At 34.5% G+C, this 23,155-nt stretch overlaps 1 protein-coding gene across 2 annotated transcripts; it reads right to left on the reverse strand.

Annotated features, from left to right (window-relative positions):
• Positions 1 to 315: 315 nt before the first annotated feature.
• Positions 316 to 20,805, reverse strand: PHF6 (PHD finger protein 6). Of its 2 annotated transcripts, none has more exons than XM_010572489.1 (10): positions 20,631 to 20,805; positions 20,327 to 20,428; positions 16,939 to 17,072; positions 16,575 to 16,618; positions 6,981 to 7,147; positions 6,659 to 6,802; positions 5,325 to 5,429; positions 4,357 to 4,490; positions 3,580 to 3,709; positions 316 to 1,982 (listed from the first exon to the last, which is right to left on the reverse strand). In XM_010572489.1, the coding sequence occupies exons 1-9, from the start codon at positions 20,766 to 20,768 to the stop codon at positions 3,580 to 3,582; spliced, it is 1,098 nt and encodes a 365-aa protein (XP_010570791.1). In that variant the 5' UTR covers positions 20,769 to 20,805; the 3' UTR covers positions 316 to 1,982. The 2 variants fall into 2 exon arrangements, with proteins under 2 accessions (XP_010570791.1, XP_010570792.1); XM_010572490.1 differs by having other exon boundaries at positions 1,548 to 3,293; positions 6,981 to 7,144.
• Between the last annotated feature and the right edge of the window lie 2,350 nt (positions 20,806 to 23,155).

The following is a 23,155-nucleotide window of genomic DNA, read 5'->3' on the forward strand; positions in this document are numbered from 1 at the left end:
GTGTAGGTGTAACTCCTACTAGAGCCTTATCACAGAACCTCCTATGGATCAACACCTGCTGAATAAGTAGATCTTTTGATCACATAATCTATTTCATCCTAGCTAGCTGCACTGATGCTGATATTGAACCGGCCTTTCACCCTTCCTTGAAATGGAGTGATAGCACAGCTTACTGCTATAGTGTTTGATCACGCCTTGAGACTCTGGCATTACACCAGCTGTGTCCTCAAGTTATTTGAACAATATCCTTCTGATGCCTGTCCTTCCTTGGTACAGTCCTTTCTTGGTATAGCACAATCGCAGATCTGTTAATATAGAGATACAGTGAGTTGGGGAGATCTGTTAATATAGAGATACAGTGAGTTGGGGAGAAACCTCCCTTTCTCAGAGGGTTCCAGGCGTCTTAAACAGCACACACTACTCTTGTGAGCAAAAGGAATGCCCAAAGGCCAAAAAAAAAAAAAAAAATTAAATAAAGTGAAACCAGTTTCATAAGACAAGTTTTGTTAAATTCATGAGTTCTCTGATTGTGAGATGAAAGCAGAAGGTGCCTATTAAAAAAAAATCTCAGTAACAAATAGACTGCATTAATTTAACTAGCTAATTTAAACATACCTATTTCACCTATAGAGCACTTTCATTACTTCTAACATTTCTGGGAAGGCAGTAGATGCTCCAGAATAATCTTCAATATATGCTTGCAAAGATTACATTACTTTACCAAAAAAAAAAAAAAAAAAAAAAATTAAAATTTCAGACTGTCTGAAATTCCAAGCTAAAATACACATAAAAAGACAGTAATGGCAGTATTTTGTCTTTAAAAAAATGATGTAAATGTTGTATACTATCATACATTGTCATGCTTTTTAAAACTACAATTAAGGACGTAAGAGATGTACAGTAAATACACTGCTGAGGTACATTTCTTCTAAATATTAACACCACGACAGAATTACTCCCCAGCAGGTGATGCTACTTGGGAACATATAAATACAATTTTTACATTGTAAGGCACTTTTACCCAGCATACATGAGTTGAAGTCAGTCATGACAAATCTGAGGCTCATAAGAAAAGATTTTTGCTTTTGACTTTGTTTCCATGAATTCTGAATTAATGACAGTTTAGTCAGGCCATCTCAGCACAAAGAGGTAACAGGTAAACCAGCCACTTACTCTTCTGCTACCCAAAGGTAAAGTGCTGTTCCAGTTCTTCGAGGCATGGAATGGGGTAATTTATTTCATAACAGATGAATTACTGGACTGAATATTGTACTAAGCAACTGACACACTATGAATTAGAGCTCAGTCTCAAATACAATCAGTATGCTGGCAGATCTACCCCATGCAACCTTAGTTAAAATACAGTAGCTGCAAACAAAGTGCCTTTTTTCCATGGGAGGGCCATGTCTGAGGCACAAATCTAGAAGTAATTTAAACATTGAAGGATGTTATTTTGCATTCTAAAACTGTTCTGAGTGGCTGAAAAATGTTCATATTCTAGGAGAAACAAAACACCTTGATAGACAATTTCAATAATCGATCTGTCATTGCAATTCAAGTCACGCTTTTAATTTTGAAAGTTACAAATACAAAATAAAAATGATCAATGGCATCATGTTTAGAGCAGTAACTGAATATTTTCTGTACAGAGCAATATTTCTTTCCAAAATGGCATTATTCTCCAGGAAAGCAAACAGAATTGATTGAATTCTAACAGGGAAAATGTTAGAAACTCCAATATACAGTAATTGAGTCCCTCAAGACATTAAGGGAATGCATAAGAAGACAAATGACACACGTTATATCTTTTAAAAATACAAGTAAAAAATGCTACAGAAACTCATGTTACAAACGAACTGTTTTTGCAATACCAATCACAGAAGAACTGTAGCAGTTTATAGTCAAATCAGTGTATTTTGCTTGTTTCCTTCCTTCAAATCCAGAAGTTTTGTTGGGAGTTCAGAGTGAAACAAGTCAAAACCCTAAACAAACAATAAGGTGATGGATAGCAACAGACAAACATGTGGACTAGATTCAGCTTTTTGGTTTTATTTAAGTAAGTCTGAGAATGTGCTTTAACAGACCAACTGAAGAAGCTAGTAGCCATTAGAAATGACAAGGTGTTTAGAAAGCAGTCAGAGGACTGATCTGTTAGGTTTGGTATAGCCTAGATCTGATTATTCCCTAAAGGAACATCAAACTCTAGCAAGTAGAATTCCATGATGTGATTGTTGACTTGACAGAAAAAGAAAAAATAATCACTAAAACAATAAGGATGATAAGCAAAGTTTCTCATATAGTGGTCATAAGATTAAAAAATAAATACCAATCTAGCAAAAAAGGTTGTTTCCTCATTCTTCTTACAGAATATGGGACCTTTATGCATATTCTGGACAAAACATGAAGTGTTCCACACAACACAGAACACTTGAGGTATGGACGTCAGATATGGTGGCTAAATTCCATAGTGAGTTAAGAGTTGTAACTCTCTGAAGTAAAAGAGATTGGGCTGCAGAGGCCAAACGTTTGCATGGTAAGGTTTTAATCACATTTAGTGAAGCATTCTTTGTAAATCAGGGACACAGAAAGAGGTGGGTCATTGGGGAAAGAATGAACTACAGCCCTTTGGCATGAGTTCTAAAGCTCACAGCTCAGAACCAACAGCTGCTCAAGTAAATCTCCCGCAAACAATGCTGGGCGGAATGAGCAATCACAACAGGAACAACCTGAAATGTTCAAGCGTGCTTCGGTGTACACTGAGTCCTTTTCTACTGTGTGCTTTGCAAGCAAAAACAGAGAGCGGCTTTCCCATGTATAGCCTCCGTAACTTGTGTATGAAGAAAATGCAAAATTCACAAAGTACCAGCTTGTTGCCACCACGAACTTGTCCATGTTGTTAATTAAACTAGCTAAGACCTTCCCTCATTGCATGAATCCACTAAACAACTTACACATTCCAAATCTTAAGGTTTTTATTCAGTCCAGAAATATAGATCTTACTTCATTTCAATGTCTGCCTTAACTTTTGACACTGTACATATTACATATCATTTATATAGTGTTTCATTTTTTCCAGACACTGCAGACTACAAACTACATAATATTGACATGTAAAACTCTGCCACTTACTGAAGGCTCACACACATGAACGTTTCAGGCAGTTCAATGAAATTTCTAACAGAGTTGGGTAGTAAAAAGTTACTAACCCTTTTCTGATTTTAGAAAACAATTTAAAAGAATTAGTAGTTATGATGTCTTAGCCATTCCCAGTTCTATAACTCTGTCCCTTGAACCTGTTTAAAAAATGATGAAAACAATAGTAAATTTAAAATCATACAGAAAGGCATTTAGCAGCTCTGACATTACATCTATATTTAGCAATAGAAATGAGGGCCTCCCTTCTTATACTAAGTCAGCTGGATTTAAAAAACGACAAATCCTCCCCATTTTTCTATAGTATGCCAATAGAAAGTTCTCATCTGCATACACTAGATTTAAATACTTCACTGCAATGAACTACATTAAATGTATATTGCGTTTCAGTCTCGGTAACAGATCTGTCAGGAGTAACTTCCATACCTAGTTTCCATTGAGCTGCTGCTGAGGAATGTCATTATGGTCAGTGCCTGATTTGCCACGGCTTTTGCTTTCTCTTTCTTCATCCTCTTCATCTCTTTCATCATTTCCACTATGGTTTTTACAATAGAGTCTAGCACAACAAAAGAAACAGTGAAGACTTTTACTGAAAATACCTATCAAAACCAGACTTTCCTCTCAATTAGTTTTGAGATGTGCTACAAGCCAATTGCTAACTCTTAACTCATTCATGGTTTTCAGTCAAGCATCAGTTAAAATGAGAAACAAGGTTGAAGACTAGCCAACAAAACTTTGATCAATTCTAGTTTTCAAGAACTGCTACTACACTGCTCGGAGCATGCCCTCTTGTGGGCACAACCACACTGGCAACTCAACTACAGCCAAGTCACTAACACCGGCAGTATGCAAACTTAAGGGCTCCAAAAAACCAAAAATAAGCTACAAAACATATCAATATGGAAGAATCATGACATAAATTATCCAGGGTTTCCTCAATATAAATAACAGATTAATCGAGGAAGAAAATATAAGTCGTCAATTAATTTTCTCATTTCTCATATTACAAGACTACTACAGAAATTTTAAGTTAGCAGAGTAACTGAAATATTTTGCAAAGTCAACAATTACTTAAAAATACCATTTTAGATGAAATAATATTCTCTTTTTTAATAACATACGTGACTAGCCAAGTTAGGCTGAAAAAGTTCCATGAAATATCTTCACTTTCATTATAGATTCAAGAATTACATAAGTCCTTACTTATAAATTCCTCGTGACATATTCTCAATGTATTTAGCTTTGTCTTCTACTCCACAGTGGTAATGGTATGTTTTTATGCAGGCTTTAATTTCACACCCAATAGTAGCACCAGGCTGGCTGCAAAGTGTGCATTTCTGTGCAGGGGAAAAAAAGAGAATGGCACTGTTCAGCCTTTCAATCTCTTGCCTCTTAGTATTCAGTTTAGTGTTGCTCATATTTATGGCTACCATTTTGGAACAGAGTAATTCTCTGGCAGATCATCCTTCCAATGAAAAGTTAATCAAAGATATTGTAAAACAGAAACTACATAATACTAACCTATTAAAATATGATCACTAGGATTTACCTGTCCATTGCATTGAAAATTGCTACATGATTGCACGTATTATTGCATTTCCAAGATCATTTTATTGCCACTGAAGTTACTACGCTAATATAGGAAGTCTTAATTTTTTTTTTCCAAGAAACAATATTGTTAGGAGTTGTTTGTTTTCTTTTCCTCCCCATAAATTTCTTACCACTTTAAAAACATCCTGAATTTTAATAAAATACAATGTGACATTTTACCAACATCCCCATCTCTGAGGCCTTAATACATTTTCATAGTAAAACATCAAAACAGTGGGAAACATGTCACTGCAAGAACATATTCTTTAAGTTTATTTGTAGTTTTACACAGTGTGCTTTTAGTAACCCAGGATCTAAAGCTGTTACTCTCTTATAGTTACAGGAAGGCTAATAATAATTTACTATGTACATTGTCACAAAGAAACCTAAATACCATGTTCCCAAACACCAGTAATTTTTAAGGTGATTCCTGTCTGGCTACCTGTCCCAAAAGTAACAATACATTTAAATTTTGTGTTTAGAAACAGATTGAAAAGATTGTTTCACGAAAGGAAGGAGGCAGAGCTATATACACCGTAGTAGAATCAGTAACACATTCATCACATCCTGCAGATACATACCATTCTTTTTCCTCTCTTGATTTCTTGAAGTACAGTTTTGATATCAAAATCACCAAACTCTGCCCTTGAAGTTGTTGTTAGCTGGACAGTGCCAGAAGAGAACAACTGTAAAACAAGCAAGTCAAAATAATTTCAGGTCACCAACATGATTAGAAATTTTTTTATGTGCAGGCATAACCTAATAGAGAACATCCCCTTCTGTGATCGCAGACAGCATGTGCTTTACCAACAACCTAGCAAAAAACCCCATACTGAGTAATTAGTATGATGAGTATTCTTTCTGATACCCACCTGACTGCTTTAATTACGTTTGTTGCCTTGGAGAAATGTATTTTAAAAGACAAAGGAGTAGACAAGAAAAAATGACACGATGAAAACACAAAGTAATAAATGGGCAATATTATCAATTACACCACTGAACTTTTTAGGAATACTCCCATTTCCTTCCCCATGACATATATGTAATTCAGCTTCACGGCACAGCTGATGTCAACGTACCTGAAAAGGCCTGAAGGATGACAATAGAGCACATAAGTACGATCCCTATCATCATCATCCTGGTATATTCAGTTTAAACTGTCTTCAAACCAAAGCTCAGGTACACAAAGTAGCAAAGAATACTCTAAGACTCAAGGCTGCTGGCACACACCAGCTCTCTGTTTAGTGAGGCTAGGTATAGGAAGAAAATTAATACTCCACAGATTGCCTGGACTATTTATTCATTTTGAGGTACAACAGGAACCACTGAGGTTTGTTACTCAAAGCCCCACCTCATTCATACAACGAGTTATATGAAAGATAGTGCTATCTGCTCATGTTCATTGAAATGAGCAGATTCTTTTCAGGCTGACAGTTCTATAAATGTGATCATCTAAAGGCAAGGGCTAGAACTTCCATGTCCCACTCGTGTCACACAGCCCAAATCCCCTGGTCAGAAAATTAATGAAGTTCATGGATTCTTCCCAGATTTTGTCTGAATGCCTATGGAGTAAAGGTATTTTATTTTTGGAGTGGATTCTTTTAGTTAAAACTCTTTTCTCTTTTCTTTTTAAATATCGTGTATGCATTTAGATGCTAAGGGAGCATTTTTAATAAGTTAAAGAGTCTCCCTGAGCTAATTCCAACTCTTAGCACGTAGCCAACTTTTATCCATATTGTCTGCAGTGAAAATAAATTAATTGCTCACTTCGCAATTCTGCGGCGCTTAAAGAGATCACTAGCACACAGACAATACTCGTGCATAATTACATGTGAGGGTACTGTATTAAAATCTAAAATAGCAATTCAGACAAAATTCACATAATAGACTGGTTAACAGAAATACTGTTACTCACCATGCACTTATAGTGTGCTGCAGCCTTTTTGGCATTAAATATATGAAGCTTTCCTCTAGCTTCATTTTCTTCTTCACCTGCATGACAGAATCCACATTTAGGTTTTGTATCACTGGGGCTGCTTCTGTGGGGAGACCTGTCTCTCTGAAAGAAAAACATTTTACTAAAATATACTGCTGGGTTACAAGTAAGGTTGTAATTTTAAAAGCCTATGGCCACCAGCTGGAGGCTCAGACAAATACAAGTTTTATTAAAAGTTAAATTTGCAGAGAAGAAATATGCAATTCTGTCTTCTAAGAAGTTTAGCATATTTACTGCTTACATAGGAACTGCTTTCTATTTCATCTGTGCCATGTGAGGACGTAGATCTAGTGTCTTCTGATTGCCCTTTTAAATTTGTTTTTCTTGGCTTTCCCTTACGACCCCTCCTTTTTCCTTTGGGAGGTGAAGGCTCCAACTCATGTTCATTGATACTTTCTTCTAAATCTGCTTTAGAAGTTAGAAAACATCATCAAATAAGATTCTCAAAAATTTTACGCAAAACAAAACGAACAACAACAAACACAGACAAGAAAAAACATAACCTGTATTTTGGTCAGAAATAAAAATAGCAACTTTTTCCCACTTATTACAAACATGCAACTGCAGATCCTGAAAACATTATTTACTTCTTTATACGTATCACACACCTTTGCATCTTCATAACATATGAAGAAGGTTTAGCATTTCTTACAACTTCTACTTTCAGACCCAGAATGTGACCTCAGATACATATATCCACCTCCACTGAAAATCAGAGTCATTTAAACTACACTGAAACCAGAAAATGTTTTCAACCATGAAATAAGCTTTTATTTTTTTTTTTTAAGATGCCTAACTCCAATGTAAATTGCCCTTGATATTATGCCAGTGTATCCAAATAACACCTCTCTCCTTGCTTTATTAATTGATGCCTTTTGACTTAAGAAGAAGATTCACCCATTTTGGCTATAACATTAGCATCAAGTTTTAAAACTGAAATGTATTTTGCCTCCATGAAACAAATCTAAGATTTCATTTTAGTTACAGTATATTTTTACATCTACAGCTAAAAGCAGCTGCCAGTTTACAGAAAATCATCCACACTGACAATATCCCAAATAAAGTATTTATAGGCTATTAACAATATAAGAAAGTGTATTTTTAATACAGACATACCAAAGAGGTCTGACAAGTTCCTTTGAAAATGTCAGCTCAACTGCTGAATGGTACATAGAACTGTAGTCCAGTATTCTAGCAGACTGTCCTTTTGATTACTCAAAGCTCTACAGTTATTACAGATCAATTCTGCAAACTTAAGATTGCCCAATATGATCTAGTTAAGCTATATCTTATACTGAATAACCAGCTCTATTCAGTCACTAACAACCTCCCTGATCATCAGCTGCTCACAGAAGCATCTTTCTTTTTTAATATGTAACACCCACCCCTGCTCAAACTGCAAAGATATTTCAGCAGACTTGTTTAAAGAAACATGCACACACACTGCTAAAGAACTGCCTTCTCAAAATCCAAACCACAAACTTCAGTATGAACACCCAAAGGGAAGGAAATCCTAATCAGAAGATTTGGAACATCTACTTTATACAATTAACTAACTGTTGTGGTATTATTATTTAAGTATTGCCATAGCACTTATTGCCGTTCTATCGTGGTCTCAGTATCCAGACAGGACATCTTTTTTTGAGACTAAATGCTTCGCCAGAACTCATCTTTCTTATCTATTATCACATAAAAATCAAATCACATTTCTATCTCATGATTAACAGCAACTCAACTGCACAAAAGTTTGAAGTCAAAGACTTGAACATATTCCACAGCCATCAACTTGAAGATAAGTGAACTACTGGCCCGAGGCCTTGCAAGCAAGTGTATCCTATTAAGCTTAGTCTATCATATCTCTCACTAATCCCCGAGAAAGCTACAGCTTCTTGCACATTTATTAATGAAGGACAGAAAACTAATCCAAAGGCACCACAACAGGTTATACTGAAACATAATTCCCTCAAAGCTTTACTCTGTTGTATGGTTAGAAAGAGGCAAAAATTTGAGAATAAATTAATACAAATCTGCAAATTACTTTGGCTTAAATTGACAGATTATTCAGCTATACACAGATATTCCCAAGTTGCTACTAAAATACATCAGTCTACCACAACGTTCCTATGCTTTAATATATATACACTATGCTTTTCTAATTAGATGACAAAAGCACCATTTATTTTACTCTGAAAAAATAAAGTATATGACATGGATTATCTAATGAAACAATACATTTTACATTTTCTTCTCAGAATTTATGATCTAACATTATTTTTCATTTATCATTACGTGCTAAATTCCCCAAGCAAGATTATGCAATTTAGGTATTGTACCTCTCAGACTCCATACAGCAAATTTTATTACAACCTGAAAATGTCTTTCAAAGAAGAATTCTTTTTTATCTTGTTCCTCATCATATGGGCTCTCCACCAATGTATGAAAAGAAATTTGTGAATCTTTGTCTCTACTTTTACATTTACAGAAATCACAAATGGTTATTCTAGAAAAAAAAGTCTTAACAAAATGTGACTATTGAATTTGTGACCCTTTAAATAACATCAGTAAGAAGTTAAAAATAATCCTTCAAAAATCATTCCACGGTTTTCCCTACTGTATTTGATGAAGCAAAACGTAGTCCATTCACCAACATTCCTTATTTTTTCCAAAGCTCCTTATCAATTCTGTCAATCATAATGCTTTCCACCTCTTAGTCCACCCTTATTTTCCAAATACCATTAAAGCATATTCTGAACTCTCTACAGTCACACTTTCAAAACTAGAAGTGAATCATAATTGCTAAAAACCAAGCACACGTTACGAAGACCAACTTTTTACAAGAAATGTCACAGACTCCTTACAGAATAAGTTCTTAAGTGCTATTTTTAGCCTACAATTATTAGAATATTTAAGATTTGAGAAGTAAAAATGCTACATTTTTAAAAGATTGTTTCAGTGTAAGATAAAAAAACCATCAAGATCGCCCAGCTTTCCTCAAAGGAGAACCCCTTTTCTGTACTCAAAACTAGTACTCCAAAAAAGTTCAGAGTTCATCAAAATCTAGATACTACATGACCCCTTCATTAAAATAAAACTCCTTGCAGATTCAGGTCTCCTACTACAAGTGACATGGACCTACAGATTAACACCACCGAGATGCGAGGATCTGCTCTACCACATCTATCTGCAAGACTGATACCTCAAAACATTAAAGTTTCTCCCATTTTTAACAGCACTATGAACTAGTGTAACAGTACAGGAAGAAAGAGATTGTAACCAGCTTTAAAATACACCTGCCTTGGATGGTCTTTACTGTTTAATATACAATTTGGTTTGTGCCCTATCCCTCCCCTCAAGCCCACTGCCAGCTTACCCTGTTTCCCTGGCATCTGATGGTTGGGTGTTTCCAACTTCTCATGTCAGCTTGAACTAAGGAAAACACAAAAAGTTGTTCAACTCCTCCCTGACCAGATGACGTTTTATCATGGATATCACCCATACTCTGAATCCCCTGAGATTCCCTAGATATTCTTCAGCTGCCCCCCAACCCATATCTCCCATTACTGCATTGATTTTTAAAATCATCACAATATTCTCAAGATAACTTTATCTAAAGTCTTCAAAGGAGGTATCTTATGAGCTTTCTTCAGAAGTCCCTAAATGCTATATCTGAAAAAACAAGCTTAATATGCAATACGGTCTGAGAAGGAGGGGTGGGGGTAGAAATCGAGAGGAAACATGCTACATTTTAAAAAGCACCTAAGAACATGATATTGTATATTCAGATGAGCGAAAAGATGAGCAGCAACAAGCCCCAAATTTGCATTTTAGATATCCATAAGCAGTACAAAGTACCACAAAAAGAAGACTAGCAAAATGCTGTATTACATAAACTGTTAACAGGGAGACTCAGCTTCAGAGAGAAATCTAAAAATTCTCCTTTGATCATGACTAGAAGGAAAAAGGATCAAGATGTTTTGCTGTTTAAAATAAGGCTTGGCAGAGAAGAGGTTGAGATATCACTGATCTATTCTGTATCACATCAGCTGGAAATATACACGGAATCACCCTTTTCCAAAAGCTAGGTTAAAGCAAAGGAATAAAAGAATTAAGTGATTTAAAGGTTGTGAAAGAACAAATAAAAAGAGGATGTGTACAATAAAGGCTAATACTGCCCTCTGTATCCACCTCCTACATTACCTTAAACAATAGATTAAGTGAGCCAGAAGCAAAGGGGGCTAAGTCTGTATGAGGAAGATAATAAACAAAACTGACTGGCAAAATATATTTGCAAGTAGGACTGTACATAAAAAGAAGCCAAAATGTAGAATGTGGAAGTGGTTTAGACATGCTGTTAAGTAAATCTGAAATCACACATATGTATTTAAAGTTTCACAGTGCATTTGGGATAAAAGAGAAACTCTACAAATTACAAAGAACAAAATCAACCTTACTAGATTTTTAGAAGATAAACAATATAACAGAGAAAGAAAAAAGTACTTTAGCATGTTAAAGTAAGATGTCCTTAAAATATGGCTGAAACACAATGAACCGTATGTGGCAACTTAATTATTTTAAATTGAAAAGAAATGTCAAAAAAACCCGAAAACCTTATTGTCCCAGTAGCCAATAATAAAAATGTGAATGCATCTATAAGCATTAATAAGAACCAGAGATTTGCATAAAACCACTTGCAAGTGAATATAGAATCCGGTAAACCGATCATGAAATAATAGCAGCTCTTATCAGCAAATGATGTGAAATTAACGATCAAAATGCTGAATATAATTTTTAGTTTCCTTTTTTTTTTTTAATGGAAAAAGACTTAACTTACATTAAATGTATCTAAACTGGAAAAAAGTAAGAGTGGAGAGGAAAAAAATTAAATTACCCCTTAGGTCCCGTCATTAATGTTTTCCAAAAGTACCAGATACCTCAAGGAACTGCTGCCTCTTGTTCAAAAGCTATTTTTGACTGAATAGTACCTATGTTATGAAGTACTTGAGATTATTTCTTTAATTAAGTACATTTAACATAGAAAATGAATAAAATATTCATAACCATACAATCTAAACGCTTTTTCAAGCAAGCAATTGTTGGCAAAGACTGAAGACAGACAATAGCTTATCTGCATAATCAGAAAGCTTATGACAACTGGTATGATAAACCTGTTAAGTATGAGTTAGCTGACCAAGTTTCTATTTGTATAACATCTTGCCTAGATAGGAAGGAGAATTATAATGTAAACACCACGGGACAGCTCCTCAGATAGGACAAACCATTCACCACATTACTTCTACGTTTTTTCCTTTTCCATTAGCTGTGCGTTTTTCCATATGAAAACACCATTGTGATGTTTCTGCAACATACCTCATTAGTCTATAATGGACTGCATAGGAGATTGCTAACTTACTGCCTGGACCAACTGTTTTTGTCCTAAGACTACCTATATATTTGATGCCACATTCAGAGCAGCATTCTCTGTAAGACAGATGAGAAGGGTGAGTTAACAGAGCCTAGGAAGAATTTGTTACCATCCACCAGCAGAACTGAAATGACATTGAACTCCAATGTTAGGGAAACTTCTATACCTGACTGCATTAATGCATACAATGTTAGGCAAGCTTATGCTGTGAACAGTGTTACAGAAAATGGAACTATGAACAAACACTGATTAAAGAATCCAAAGATGAATCAGGATGTTACCTAACTATAATGCCAAAAAGTTTCAGATGTTTTTCCTGCTAGCCTCTGGCTTACACAGTGGTTTGAAAAGGTACTCAGTTTGATACAGATTGCAGCATCTCTAAATAGGTCTCAGAGAGAAATATTATCCTGACTCAAGTTACTGAGCAGTATGAGAAGCATAGATTTCATGTTTGATCTTTAGAATAACATGAAAAGGATGCTGAGACAGGGAATGCCCTTATTTCCATTGTGGAAACATAATTCCCTGAGGTTTTGAGTACGGCTACAATAGGAATTATGGACACTTTATTTTCTGACCCCACAGTTCCCAAGCATCTGTTTTAAACATTAACAATAGATGGCTGTCTTCATTATTCTTTGTTTTACCACTATGTAACAGAAGAATGAAATTACAGTCTTATCTTAGTTTATATTAAAACTATTCCTGATCAGCTGAATTTGTTTTAAATTCAACACAGGGGCCAGGACAGCCCCACCTGCAGGGAACTGAAAGAAACCAGATTTTAAACTTTTCAACAATTATTTCCAGTACATTGGAATAAATTCCAACAAACAGTTCCAAAACCTTAGTTCAACAATACTCTATTATTCAAAAAGAATAAATGCAATTGTATCAAACTGAACAGTAATTCAGCTAATAGTTAGCTATGACAGTTTGAAAGCACTGGCACCAATTCCTGTAACCTATTAGGTACTGAAAACTTGCATGGCTTGCCTAAATTATGAATTAAACTATTACTTGAAGTTCAGGTCAGATTATTTTGTTAGATTTGTAACCAGCAAGACAAAAATCTAGACATGAAGCTTTCAGTAACTTGGTCTGCTCCTCTGAGCAGGTGTCTTCAAATCTGTTGACCTCACAACCACAGCCTAGTATAAAGTGTGAGAGTATCTCACTTTTACTGTCCTTCTTCCAGTTAGTGAGAACACAGCACAGAAGAATCGATCTGAATTACATATACACAAAGGAAATATAGGAGAAATACAATTTTTCTGTTCTACGTCACCTGAAGGCTAGGCCATACAGATAAATTAGACAAAGGCAACAATCTGCTGAAACAGATAATGAATTTAAGAGCACAATACTTTGCTGCCATGTTTCATATTTTTATATTCAAAGAAAACAGAAGGTAGTTCAGCAACTCCTGTCAATTAAAGGAAAATGAACTCCCATCGCTCATTAATTTTGTCTTGATGAGTACAGAGATACTTAGTCTGATGAATTCTCGTACCACCTGAACTTCATGACAGCAATAAATAACATCCAAGAGGTCCTTTTCATTAGGTTTTAACTGGGTAACTTTAATTCCAGCATAGGTCCTTCAACTACATTTCCATGCAGTCTCAAGAAATTTTCTTTAAATGTTATCAAATGGTTAACATGTATTCTTTTTAAACTAGAACTTCTAACAAAAGGTACATTAGCCACATCTCGGACTTGAACGAGTATGAGCCCAAAAGCATATATTTTCTAGGGAAGGGAAGGAAAAATCTCACTGTTAGGCAGCAGTGCTGTCTACAGATAATACACTGTTCTGGACTGCACCAAACCAAACACTCCTAAAAACTCTTCCAACATCCACTAATAGAAATGACATAATAAAAATATTTGGACTGCAACAATTAAATCAGAGAATGAAGTATAGAAAACCAGATGTTCTACACTGACCAAGAAAAAAACCCCAACAGCATCCCAGAGCAGGAGCAGTTAAGTTTCCATTAAAAAGGACTGATAATTCCAGTGCCTCTGTGGACCTGCACTGAGTGACATAACCACAGATGAGCTTTAACTATTCTGTTATGAAAACACTGCTGAGAGCAAGGACTCACAAAAATGTAACAAAAACAAGAGAAAAAAAAAAGCCACTATGTTAGCATCTAGTATCCCCAGCAAGTCTATTCACTCTTCTCTGCAAGTCCTTTCTGGTTTCACACACCACCATTCTTTCACATTTAAATTCCTCTTCGAAACTCACATTTTCCTCAAGAAATAAACCAACAAAACACATACAAAAAGCTTAATCTCACCATCCAACATCTTCCAGTTACCATTTCACTGAGCAAACTTCAGTATTTAAATATTAACAAACAAACCCTTCAAAGTCCCTTCTTAAACTCTGAAAAGCATCTTGTATATATTTCTGTCTTCTAAAGGTAATTAGTTTCCAATGTAGCAAAATACCATTGCTATACAATGCTATAAGTAATTTCCATAAGACAGATGCAATATGTATTTTCACTTTTGTTGATTTAAAGGAGGTCTATCACAAAAGAGCCCCAGCTTCTGGCATTATCAAATCCATAACTGTAAGTAATAATATTCTATGGGTATAGTTCGCTAAACTATATGGACTAAAAAAAGAACCTACTCTTTGGGAAAGAGCACGGGATAAAATTTCAGTCAAATATTAAACAAAAACCAGAAAACAAAAATGTGAAGTATAACTACACACGTTTCTAGAAGTATAAAGCATAATAACTAAATATTTTAAACAAAAAAAGTGTGCAAACTTAAATGTCAAGTAAGATACTGTTGGGTTCTTTGGCCTCAGTACTTCTGAATTATGTTGTTTATTCCTCCTTCTCCTACCCTCAATCTAAGAGTCTCTTTGGATGAGTCTAGCTCAATATTTTAATAAACTGCCATTATCAACATTTAAGAAAAAAGCCACTATGCCTCTAGTAATTTTTCCTATGTCTTCTCAGACAAATATATCCATACAAAATTTAAAAGCCTTTGCTGTTAGAGAATGACATCGCAGAACTGGAGATAATGGTTTCTGAAAACTCTTAAAGGAAAGCACAAGTTCAGATCCTGCAAGGAATTTCAAGCAGAAAAAGTCATCCATTGGCATTGGGCTCCATGCGGAATTGGAGGCATTTTTCAACAGATGTCAAACACTGAGCCATTTTGTGAATAAGTATAAAAGATTATGTTTAAATATCAGTTAAAGAGATTAATCTCTTTCTGGACTCGAATGTCTTTCATAGTCTGTTTCTGCTAACAAGCAAAATGAACCCCAAAACAAAGAAACACAGTGCCAAACTAAAAGATAATGTGTCCCTGTCTCTTTGGAGAATACATACAACATGTATACTGCTTTTCTTGTTTAAACCTAGTAATAGCAAAACCAGAGTGTTTTATACAAAGCACACAACAATAATTACTTAAATAGACTAAAAAATATATTTTTTAAAAAAAATCAGTTTTCATTTGGGATTTTCTACTGCCTTCAGTATCTTTCTGAACATTGAAGTAACATCCAAACCTTACCATTAATGTACCTACTACCCACAGCATAAAAAGTAGCATATTACCTTAAAAATACATTTAGTAGAAAGAGACTGAAGTAATCTATGAAATTTAATCTTCACTAAATAGAGTCATGTACTCCTCATTAGTTAAATCTGATGACATTTCAGTTGAAAGTAATGCAACTGTTTGCTTTCCCAAATTCAGATACAGTAGGAAAAAGGAAAAATACCTGCATAAATACACAATAGCACAACTAGTTTGGAATTTTAACAAACCACATGATTTATCTACATTTGTGGCATATCACCCCTCACGCATTTCACAACTGTCCTCTGCAAAGATGCACAGCTTTTATGAATGTATCCATACAGCTTTTGTTGTTTATCAAAATGACTCAGAAATATATCTATAAGTGATCTGATCACAAACCTTTTCATTTACTATTGGGTTCTTCTTATTTGAAGAGTTAAACTCTATTTAATAGTTCAAAAAAATAGTGAATATTTAGGAACATTAGCAATAGCAAAAATCAGCTGTTACCTAACAAAATATTTTAGATGTTAATATTGTGAATATTTAACTACAAATATAAGCCAGCCTCTTCCCAGAAGGGAATGCATTACTTCTACCCAAACTTTGTTTTGACAGAACATCAAATCTTTCAAACATCCTAAAATTTATGTTTTAGGTTTTTCTCCACCTCAATCAATAATTTTTAGAGAAAATACAGAAATCAGATGGGCTTCCAAACTCATTGTTTCTCAAAAAAATGTAGTTCTAATTTTTACTGAAAACATTTATATTCTCCAGAAAAAATTAAATTTAACCAAGTATCTTTCTACAATGGGAAAAATTTATATTGAATAATTTTACCTTCAGAGTTATGCGTAGTTTTCTTGTGTTTTCGACATAAAATCCTATAAACAAAGTAGTTGAAAACTGTCAAGTCAGTCACGATTCACAGATTATTTACTCATCTTTTAAATTTAAATGCCAGTACATTTTTCTCCCACTTGTAAGACTCACTGATATACAAATCTTGCAGTGAAAATATGCTTTTCTAGCACATCACTATTTTGAATGCCACAATCATCATTAGAATTTTATTGCAACAGTTTTGTTTAGATTCCAAAGTGGGTTTTTTTTTTTTTGGTTTGCTTTGTTGTTGTTTTTTTTTTTAAACAAAGAATGTGAAATATAAATACAAAAATAAATATAGCAAATAAATAATAGTTACATGTAAATGCCTTGTGAGGGTTTCTCTCTTATCTGAGCTTTATCATGCAAAGCACAGTAGTAGTGATATGTCTTGTGACATGTTTTCACATCACAGCCAATGGTTGCTCCAGGACAATGGCATAAAGAGCACATCTGTAGAGAAAAAGCAAGCACAATTCATGTTACTGTTGGCTTAGTACTTCTGAGTTCAAAAATAATATAGTTACCACTCCTGGTGACAAAATAAATGGAGTTATGCACTTGGCATAACTCTTCGTGCTCTGAGGTTGCAGTTATACAATAGTACAATAACCATCATACATTGATTATCAATTCAATGAAGAAAATAAGTAATTTAGTTTTCTGGAACGTGTTTGATGAAAGTGACACAGCTATTCACCAAATATCCCACTCCCAAGGATAGTCTGTACCAACCATTTCAGAAAAGTTAAAATCATAAATCATACTTGTTTAGTACTGAATTACATTAAGAAGGTAGGTGGGGGAAAAAAAAAAAAAAAAAAAAGACAGCCATTTGGCAAAGAATCTTGCAGTCAGAAATACCAATGACCTGCAAATTTACCTTAGCCTCAGCAGCTAACTTTACCTCTATTTTCTATACAGTTATTTCCTTAAGTCATTTCCAAAACACTGAATTTAGTGAAGTATTTGTTAAATACGAGGAATTTATTTCAATTAGACTAAATTTTGCTCTTCATACTTATATTGCAGAAAAGGTTAAATAGGAGCCTGTTGCTTTACTCTCCCAATAATTAATTCTTCTCATATTAGACTCATCATTGCTTAGGATACACCAACTATCATGCTTCTAAATTGTTCACTGCGCTTCTTATGCTGTGTTAGGAAACGAAGTAATCGATAGTATGACAACATTTTTCTCTGTCTTAATTCTTTACTGACACAATATTGCCTCAAAATCTCAGAATTTCCCATTAAAGTCCCCTCCCAAGACAACTGGAGCTTTTTGTATCCTGCACATTGCCCACACCCCCAAAAGGTCACAATTAATTCCAAAACCATAAGCGTGCAATGTAGGATACTCCCTACATATATCTTTGTGGAATACACCTTCTGTCCACTGCACTAGCTTAGTCAAGTTCTTGTTCGTCTCAAATATGCCAAATAAATATGCCACCAAAGTTATATATCACCATCCTGTTTTTCAATTTTAACAAAGTTAACTGAACAGTAAAAATGTCAAAGCCTTGGATCATCTCCATTTACTCCTCTGCAAGCTCTGAAATGGTACAGTTATATACCGTTCCCTAGTTGTTATCTAAATTGTATGGGTATTTTATCTCATAAATTTGTTATACGTTATGGTTTAACATATAATAATGGCTGATCAAAGCTCTTTATAAAAACCTAGGTTGAAATTATATCCATTCAATCAATTTTAGTCAGTACTTCAGTATTTTGAAAGCCAGAAACGACTAAAAGAAAACTTTATTTTTATGAACACCATGATGTATCTGTATGAACAAAATTTTTATCCTGACTTATTGGTCTACGTTTCCTGACAGTAATAAAATATTTATTCCATTGGTACAAGTGCTGCTGTCCAAATGGTTGCTGTCAACAGATTAATTAATTCCCAAGCTATATCAGGTGTATGTCAAGTTTGACAAGCTGCAAAATAGGTAAGCTCTTTAAAAAAAATCCTCCCATGCACAGCTAACAGAAATACTAATGATATCAGTGCCTTGTACTCCCAAATATTTAGACTTCGTAAGTTTTTATGACCGGCCTATTAAGGTTTGAATGTACAAACTTTTCTCAGATAGAAATAGATTACCATCAGAAAGGCTCTACATGTCAGTCATTATCGCTTCAGTAATGAACAGGCCTCAATTTTCAGTGCATATCTGGTCAGCAGCAGCACCTTCTGAAGGAGGGCAACTACATAAAATCTGTCAGCAGACAAATTTAGTCCAAGCTATCAATATAATTACTTAACCCAGTGCACCACGCCGAGATATTTTTGCTCGATGTGTTCCCACATAAAAGAACAGGCTAGAACAGAAAGCAGATCTTAAAGGGGGTATTTGGGCTAACTATAAACATTTAGCTTTAAGCTTCCTATACAAGTCAATGGAGAAAGATTCCTCCAGAGTGATTCAGAGCTGTAGTTTTCTGACAGCTACAGAGAGAGATAAGGCATCTAAGTTAAGATCTAAAATTATCTTGTAAATTCTCTCCAAACAGGAAACATCTCAGGACTATGAATCTACTAGGTTAACCAAATCCAGGTTTTCTGCAAAAACCTGAACAAAGTGCCTGATACATACAGCTAGTGAGCTCCAAGAATATATCCAGCTGTTGCATCAGTGAAGAAACAAAAAGAGATTCAGAAGCAGAAAGAGAGAAACCACCAATGACATAAAAAGAAATAACGTTCAAAAAACATTTAAGAGACCCAAGAGACAAAAAGTTTCTTTATGATCTGTAGTTCCATTTACTACCATGTTCTTTGGAAATTCCTAATCACAACATGAATGACTTGTGAAGAGTTATTTCTTTATGCTTCAGCTAATTAGAGCAAATAAAGTTCCCTGTGTTGGAAAAAATTCAAATGAAACACTGGATGAAATATTAGACTATTATTATATAATTGTAGTTCTGCAGTAATACTTCGGACTACTCTTAGTAGGTCAAAAGCTGGTAAATACGTAAGAGTGCTCTAAATAACTAAGCTGAAAATTTTTAATGTGAGGAGTGAATTGATCACTTGTAAAAAATATTTTTAAAAAGCCTCACTCATTCCCCTGAATGGAAAACAACTAGTTCTAAATAAATAAATAAAAAAAAAACCAAACCAAAACTAATTAGCTTCTCAGGAATTAAAAAAGTCATTGCTGCTCAATTCTCATGAATTTGTTAGAGCTGTAATCACTATTGCACCCACATACCTCATAAGACATCTATATTCACAGAATCATCTACTAAATCAATATAAAAGGAAGCAATAAAAGTACCTTTGGTAGTTAAAACCAGATTTTGTCAGCAAAACCAAATACTGGTAAAAGCACAATAATACCCTTGCCAGGTCCCTAGAATGTGGGTTTCTTTCTGAAATCTAACAGAAAATATCAAATAGAAATTACTGGATTAGAAACATAAATTTAGGAAACGCTATTGTTTATATGCAGCCCATCAAAAAGAAAAACGGGCATATTCTGTAAATGAGTTTTCAAATTTGCTTGGAAAAAATGCCTATCTGCTACAACCACCTACATTGGCCAATGAGGAAAAAAGTGACTGTAAAAATAATAATTCTGGATTTATTTTTTAATAATTCCATGACTAAGCTACAATTCTTAAAACAACTTTACAGAAGGTAAGAAAACATTGTCTTCCATTTTGAAGAGCCAAAAATAGACACTTACCAGTTTAGTGCCTCTCTTTATTTCTTTCTGAATATCTTCAATAGAGAATCCACCAAGACTCTCATTATCAGTGTGTGAAGATACCAGTGCAGATGAGAACAGCTAAAATTATAAAAACAAAACTTATTTTTTAAGTTTTAAGGGTATAAGTGATACAGAACATTTATATCTATGAAACCCGGAAAAATTTTAAATTACAGTGATTAATCATTTGTGCCAGTGCCACAGCTGGTTAATTTTTTCATTTGTTTGTAGTCTTTTACTAGCTCACTAGTTCCTTTCCTTTTTCCTATGGGTTACTTACCATACATTTGTGATGTGCTGCCACCTTCTGGTTTTCCGACATCAATAATTGTCCACATTCATTATCTTTATTAGATCTACAAAAACCACACTTTCTTTGTCTTGAAGAGACTTTTTTCTGTCCAACTGAGCTTGTCATGATTTTAAATGACCTTAGAATGCCACTTCAATCCTCTCAATGCTACAGAAAAAAAGGTGCAATCAGCATGTTAACATCAACAAAAGGCAATTTAACTTAGTTTTGTAAATGTAATATTGGTTGCTTGAAAGTCATCTGTCCCTTCTTACCCTTTTCTTTACGCTAGTTCAATATATCCAAATAAACGTGCACCCAGCAGAGGCAGTATTCTGCCAACTTTTTATGAAATTGTACCAGCAAGCAGAATTAGTTATTTAGGCAAAAAAGTTTGAACATTAATATAAAACTTTCAATACTAACATAAAACTTAAGGGGGAAAGAAGAAATAGGTGGAAAACCCAACAAGTACAGTGATCATTAGGGGAAAAAGTTAGTGCAACTCTCATCCTATTCTTATAGTTATTTATTACAGCAAAGGTAATTGTAGAAAATGCACTACCTGTGCATGCAACAGAGTTCATGCTACTGAACTTCTTCAAAAACAGAAGCAAAGAAAAACCCAAGTGTCCAGCATAGCATCCAGAAGAGGTTTTGAGTATAAAAGCTCACAAAGTAGCACCGCAGATGAGTAACTACCCTTAGATGAGGGTAGAGATGAGAAGATAAAACGTTACCATTTTAGGTATTTCACTGATACACTGTGGCTAGTCAAACAGCATTAGGAACAAAATTTTAGAAGGATCTATGACTAATGCGCTGCAATGGAAACCTTTTCAAGACCCACAGTTAATTTAGCAGTACCATACTGGTTTTCAGTAAGTGCATGAGAGGTGCTATTCTCATCTAAGAAAAGTAACTTAAAATTAAACTCAACATGAATCACAAACTTTTCATGTGTTACCAGCAATACATTTTTAAATATAGCATTGAGGTCCCAATTCCCTAATCAGGCAGACACTGCAAATTCAAAAGTGAAAATACCTAACGACTGTACATGCTTCTTGTCCCAGTATTAAGTAGTTTGTGTTCATTTGCTTCTACAACTTTCAAGAAATAAAATACCATCCTCTTCAAATAGACTTTCTTACAGCTTTTTATTTTGGAGATTTGAGCTTTACTGTCAGAATTGGGCACAACTGCAATAAAAGCATCCTCCTCAGCCTTTGTTTACATTAGATTCATCTAAATAAGAAAAGCCACCATATAGTTTGATATTTCTGTTGGAAAAAAATATAAAATCCAGCCATAAGAATAGCAGAGTTGCAATACATCCAGACTGTGCAATGGCGATCTGCACGAAAATGCACGACTGTGTTCTGAAATTTGCATAGGCAAACCTGCCTGCTTCTCAGTGCTGTCAGACTCTCATAATACTAATATCACTCACTATTTTTCTAATCAAAAGCAGAGGAATGTCATTAAGTTTCTGCTGGCATATACTACAGCTAAAAGACAGTCCTGTTAGATTCTCACTCTTCTGTTTCAAGAGATTCTCACAGACTGAGCTTTAACTGTTTGTCTTGCAATGTTTACTACAAAACTCCTGCATCAAAAGGTGTCTGTCCTGCATCTATTGCCTTTGCTTTATCAACAGCTTCATTTGCTTTCTTTTATAACTGGGAAGCAGTTTACTAGCTGGTGACGCATACTCATAAGAAGAATGCATAGATATCAGATCTTGCTGATTTGCACAAAAAATGTGCCAATCTGGATAAACTAGTCACACCCATTTGCGGTGGCAATAGAGAGTCCTTAAGTGTTAAACACAAAAGAATTACTATACTGTATTCTTCTAAAGAAAAAACAAAACAAGACCATTCTGTAATCCCTTCTGAGTAGAAAGAAGGAATGGTTTCTGAAGGAAAGATACACAGATTTTCATATGCAGGGTTTGGGGTTGGTTTTTTTTTTTTGGTAGTTTTTTTTAAACTTAAAATAAATAATAATATTTGGAAGCAGGAAAAAGACCTACAAAAGGCAAGTAGGAAACAATATCGCAAAGATATCTTGCTCTCAGGTCACAGTCAATAGCTCAACATAAATCACATAATGATGGGTTACAAATATATTAACAAAACAATTTAAAATGCAAGAAATTCTGCTTTGGTATAAAAAATTTGATACACACACATTCATTTGGGTCTACCCGTTTCATTTTATATTCAGATAATATTGTCAATATATTGACAGCAATGATAGTAGTTCTTAAAATGAAGATCAGGGATTTCCTTGAACACATGCACAAGTTCCACTGACTTACACGAATAAGAATTACTACTATAAAAAATAGCTATCCTTCAATTTAACAAGCAAATTCATATTTTAGAAAATGCAAATAATTTATAGAACACATAAAAATTTATTAACTGGCTCTCATCATCTTTTATTTATAAGAATAGTAACTTTCCAAGAAACAAGATTATAAAGAATCTTCTCACAGCTTTATA

Source organism: Haliaeetus leucocephalus, unplaced genomic scaffold, assembly GCF_000737465.1.
Source record: "Haliaeetus leucocephalus isolate CR32 unplaced genomic scaffold, Haliaeetus_leucocephalus-4.0 Scaffold340, whole genome shotgun sequence".
NCBI classification, from domain to species: Eukaryota; Metazoa; Chordata; class Aves; order Accipitriformes; family Accipitridae; genus Haliaeetus; species Haliaeetus leucocephalus.

What these genes read in the sequence shown, in the direction of transcription:
- PHF6 (XM_010572489.1), bottom strand. Translation starts at nt 20,768, where the DNA reads ATGACAAGCTCAGTTGGACAGAAAAAAGTCTCTTCAAGACAAAGAAAG. An exon ending in TAAAGAGAGGCACTAAACTG is followed by an intron (nt 17,073 to 20,326) that starts GTAAGTGTCTAT and finishes TTTTCTCTACAG; the next exon opens with ATGTGCTCTTTATGCCATTG. An exon ending in ATGTCACGAGGAATTTATAA is followed by an intron (nt 3,710 to 4,356) that starts GTAAGGACTTAT and finishes TTGTTGTGCTAG; the next exon opens with ACTCTATTGTAAAAACCATA.